At 37.7% G+C, this 5,173-nt stretch overlaps 1 protein-coding gene across 1 annotated transcript in view; it reads right to left on the bottom strand.

Annotated features, from left to right (window-relative positions):
- NUP214 (nucleoporin 214kDa) overlaps positions 1–5,173 on the bottom strand; it is a 173,378-nt gene that overhangs the window by 57,639 nt on the left and 110,566 nt on the right. Inside the window, exons 22-23 of the mRNA XM_006834991.1 lie at positions 3,752–3,827; positions 2,561–2,639 (exon numbers count right to left, since the gene is read on the bottom strand). Coding sequence (XP_006835054.1) covers positions 2,561–2,639; positions 3,752–3,827 — 155 coding nt within the window. The remainder of the gene's footprint in view (positions 1–2,560; positions 2,640–3,751; positions 3,828–5,173) is intronic.

Below are 5,173 nucleotides of genomic sequence, written 5' to 3'. Positions count from 1 at the left end.
CTATGGGTCGGTACTGACTCGCTGGCACCTAACAACAACAACAACAACAATGGGTTGGACCTGACTCGATGGCACTTAACAACAGCAAAAGTAACATGAGTGACAGGGCAGACAATATACAAAAGGAGGAGGTTAGCAAAGGAAAGATGAAGGTAGCAGGAGATACAAGGAGAAATGCAATAAAGTAAATAAAGGCAATGCTATTAAATGAATCAAATGTACCCATCAAAATAGTGAGTAGCAGAATGGATATGAAAACAGGACACTTTACTATGCAGTCTAAAAGAGACATATCAAAAGATGGAGACAGCCATAATGCCAACAACAGAAGGATTGTTAAACAAACTTTGTTAAGGATTGTTAAACAAACACAAAGGAATACTATGCAATGCTGAAAAACAACGAATCTGCAAAACACCTGACAACATGGATGAACCTAGAGGACATTATGATGAGTGAAATTACTCATTCACAAAAGGACAACTATTGAATGAGACCACTGTTGCATAGAGTTCAAAAACAGTTTTCTTGATACAAGGAACATTCTATGATATTGACCTTCTGTGAATGAGTTTGTTTAACAATCCTGTTGGGTGATGGGGCAGGCACTATCCAAGAGGGAGGTTAGAAAGGGAAAGATGAAAACAGTGGTAGACACAGGGAGGAACTCAAGAATTAAACGGAACAGAGGTAAATACTGTTAACTGATGTACAGGGAGGTGAATGCAATCATTGTAATGAAGCAAATTAAATGATTTGTTGAATTGTAAAACTGATGATCTGCTCTGCAAACCATCATTCAATTTACAAGAAAAGTTTTATTTAAAAATGGTATTTCCATTATGAAGAAATTAGTTAATTATTCTACAGGGGTTTTATAAATTTTTTTTAAATAAACTTTTTCAAAGTGTCAAGTTACATATTTCAAGGAGCTATTTTTCAGGGAAATTTTTCTAGCAAATATATGTCCTTTCCTAAACTTTGATTATTCATCTACAGAAAATGAAAATAAACAGAATATTTCATGATCATCACTAATTAATAAATCTCACACCAACTGCTTAAAACATGCATAAAACAAAGTCACTTCTGACTCACAGTGAGCCTGTATAGGGTTTCTGAGGAGTGACTGGTGGATGTGACCAGCTGACCTTGTAGTAAGCAGTCCAGTGCTGATCCTACAACGCTACACTAGAACTCCTTCTCTTAATTAAAGAGTGACAAAAGGACCTCCAGTAAAGTCCTTAAAAGGAAATAGCATTTATAAACTTTTTCTATAATATTAGTCAGAAATGGAAGCAAATTTCTTAGTATGAATCCTAAAGGACTCAAAGGTCTTTGGCAACTACACAAGTACAACTACTTTGGCTTACACAATAACATGCTACTCTGAGTGCAAGGACTACTTACTGAAGACCAATATCCAATCAGAAGCTTTTAGTGATAGAGAAAGTACAGATGACTGTATTAATAAGTAGAAATCATGCAAAACAGCTGTTAAGGTGTGAAGTTAAAGGTCTCTAACAGAATTTGCTTAGCCATCCCTTGAGAGCATAAATCAAAATAAAAGCCAAAATGCAGTATTGCGGGTGACACAGATCTTTGACGATAATATGAGGGTGCTTAAAAAAGTTTGTGGAAAAATTACACTACCTTTTAATCCTATTTTTCCACAAACTTTTCGAAGCCCCTTTTATATGGCAAATAAGGTGGGGTATCAAAAAGAGGCTACAAAAGGAGATACTGATGAAGATTTCACCTCAAAATTAAGCTATATGTAAAAGCATTCTATTGATTCAAGTTGACTTTGGACAACGTAAACTGATCAAAATAACTATGTTGTTGTTGTTAAGTGCCGTCCAGTCGGTTCCGATCCATAGCGACCCTCAACAGGGTTTCCGAGGCTATAAATCTTTAAGAGAGCAGAAAGCCTCATCTTTCTCCCATGGAGCAGCTGGTAGTTTCAAACTGCTGACCTTGCAGTTCGCAGCCCGATTTGTAACCACTACCAGAGCTCCTTAAAATAACTATGGTGACTATTAAAAAATTGTTACTTAAGAATAATTATGCTTGCGTGAGTGTTGGGAGAGTATGTGAAGTTATAAATCTAACAATAGGACTTCATTGTATCTACTGATATCTTACATTGCAAGAGCTCACTTCAATTTCTGCATCTCTTACTGTGTTTCAAATTCTCATTATGAACCAAGTGGATTTTTTTCCCCTTTAAAAGACAAAAGATTTCAACACTCTGAAATATTCCTCTTTAGACCTTGATTATCTAGCAAGCCACGAGAAAACAATATTACTGTTTCCTTTTAGAAGAAACACTTAAAGGAAAGTTTTCTTCTATTACCCTAAAGTTTTTCAAACTAGACTTCTACATAGTTATTGAAGGGCTCACTAATTTCCTAGCGATTCTTCATCAGCTGAGGTCCTTCAAATATGATCTCTTTGCTTGACTGCTTATGTGAACTGCTTCTTTGATCTAGAACAATAAACTATACTGAAGAGCTCTCCCTTCACCTTTATTTTCATTGAAAGAAAAATGTAAACTGACCTGAAGCTTTGTCACCAGATGACAGCGGACTAGATGCTGGTATGGGTGCAGATGACTTTAGGGAATTTATTAGAGTCCCCTATAATAAAACATAAGAAAATATTTATATTAAACCACTAATCATCTTTTGGAATAGAGGAACATTTGAAATGATAACACATTTTAATGAAATCTGACAGCACAAACACTTTAGCTTAATTACCAAAAACAAAGAGGAAGGGAAAAAAAAAAACACAAAAAGAAGAGAGACAAATTCAAGTTTTCAACACTTAAAAATGCTTACCAAATGTAAAATGCATTGTGCTGGTGTTGCTTGTTATGTGCTGTCAAGTCAGTTCTGACTCATAGTGACATTCTATATGATTTCCGAGGCTGCTGTGAATCTTTACGGGAGCAGAAAGCCTCATCTTTCTCCCACGGATTGTACTGTTGTTGTGATGTGCTGTGGAGTCGGTTCCGACTCATAGCGACCCTATACGGGGTTTCCGAGGCTGTAAGTCTTTACGGGAGCAGAAAGCCTCATCTTTCTCCCGCGGAACAGCTGGTAGTTTTGAACTGCTGACCTTGCGGTTCGCAGCCCAATTCGTAACCACTACGCTACCAGAGCTCCTTAGGGATTGTATCAGAGGGTGAAAATATAATATTCTGTAAGCTCATCACCACCACCACCACCACCAGAAGGAGTCCTTTGTGGTGAACATGAAATCTCCTACAGAATGACCAAATGCCAAACGTTATTTTGAATTATAGCAAACTAAGAAAGTCATGGTGGTGGTGGTAGTGTAAATCTTTATGGAAGCAGAAAGCCTCATCTTTATCTGCTGGTAGTGTCGAACTGCTGACCATGAGGTTAGCAGCCCAACTCGTAACCACTACGCTACCAGAGCTCCTACAAAGGACAGCTGGTAAGGCATAAATCATAACAAACAAGAATGAGGGGACACTGAATGGACATTCATAAGTAAACAGTGTTTTTTTGTGTTTTTTTTTTAAGCCTTATTATAAATTCATTGAGATCCAGCCCATTTCATTCACTTACTTATTCATCCATTCTTCTGTCTATCAAATAGCCAAGTACTATGCAAAGCACAGGGAAAATAGCCATGAATTACACAGACGTTACTCTGCCTTCTTGGAGCTTACAGAATGACAGTTAACAAAGTTAAAAAAAAAAAAAAATCAATAAGTTACCTGCTTGGCTTGGTTAGAAGACACTGTAGTCAACACTGGGTGAGGTGCTTTGGCTGTTGAGTATGGCACTGAGGAACTGAAGGACACACAAAGCATATACTCAGAGAAAGCCATGAATAGGGGAAAATCATACCTATCCTTGAGCCAATTTTCTGTTTTAGATAGGAAACAGGTATCTGGGACTCTAACTAAACATTTCACATTTTTCTGCTTGAAGAATAAATTCTTTAATTAATATGGGGCTTAAGCTTAAAGGTCAAAACAGTGGACCAAAACGTATTTCTCTCTTGCAATCCTAGAGGAAGTGAGGAATTATTACTATTTAAGTAGATATTTTCTTATCTAGAGAGTAAGCCCTTTACTCTGCCATTCCAGATCTTGTGGAGCTAGTTTCTAAGTCTGAGAAAACGTTTAAGAGGATTTTAGAATGTACACAATCTGCTGCCATATTTGGTGCTGCCCAAAGTCAAGCTCTTAGCTTCTCACAGTAGTGCCGATATACCACAGCCAAGAACTGTGGCAGAAGAGAGTTCCATGCTCACTAAGGCAGTACAGAATGTACCCCTGTTCTGGTTCCTTCTTGTACTTTTGTTATAGTCTGAAAAGTGACTAACTGCAGAAAGATCTATTACCATCTCTTGTTAACAAAACATAAAATATCACAGACAATCCTGAACAGTATATTCAGGGGACTGTCACTGAAGTAATTACTTAGTGTCAATGTTTAGCAGAACCTAACCAATCACATGTTAATGCAATTACAGACAACAGCTCTATTCTTTGTTTCTGAGCAGTTATTGCAATCAATTTATATGCTCAAAGTCCTCAGTCAGGAGCAGTTTTGACAAGTATGTATAGTGGCAGCCGATGTCTTAGTTTTCTGAACTTTCTCAGCTTTGGGGAGGATAAATATTTTCTCATCAAAAACTTAACTTGACCCAGTTTCTTTCAGACTGCAATTTAAACACAGTAATAGAACTTTAGCATTTATCTCATATCATGAAGTAACTTTGAGGGGAAAAGAAAAAGATAAGAGTCTGGGTCTAGATAAGAGTCTGGTTCTAACAATATGACGACACTACCAATATCAACCCCAGACTGCTTACCTATGCCTTTATTACTATTTTTTAATATAAAAAGTCAATGAGCCTTCCTTAAAAGAGAACAAACAAGATGGTGGATCGGGTGGAAGTGCAGTAAAGGAGCTCTGCCAACAACAACACAGACTACCCAACCAAGCAGGCTCAGGGGCTGGTTCCAGAACTGCGAACCACATATAAAGGAATATTTAGAAGGTTGGAAGGCTCACAGATGGGGGAATTTGTGGCAGAAGCAAGAAATCTATTGCTTTCTAGTCCGGAATGCTTGGCTGCTCCAGGAGCTGCCATCTTGGGTGAGACCACGCGGGGGAAGGAGCAGAGC

This window comes from Chrysochloris asiatica, unplaced genomic scaffold, assembly GCF_000296735.1.
Source record: "Chrysochloris asiatica unplaced genomic scaffold, ChrAsi1.0 scaffold00014, whole genome shotgun sequence".
Lineage (NCBI taxonomy): Eukaryota > Metazoa > Chordata > Mammalia > Afrosoricida > Chrysochloridae > Chrysochloris > Chrysochloris asiatica.
This window is presented reverse-complemented; position numbering and strand designations above follow the sequence as displayed.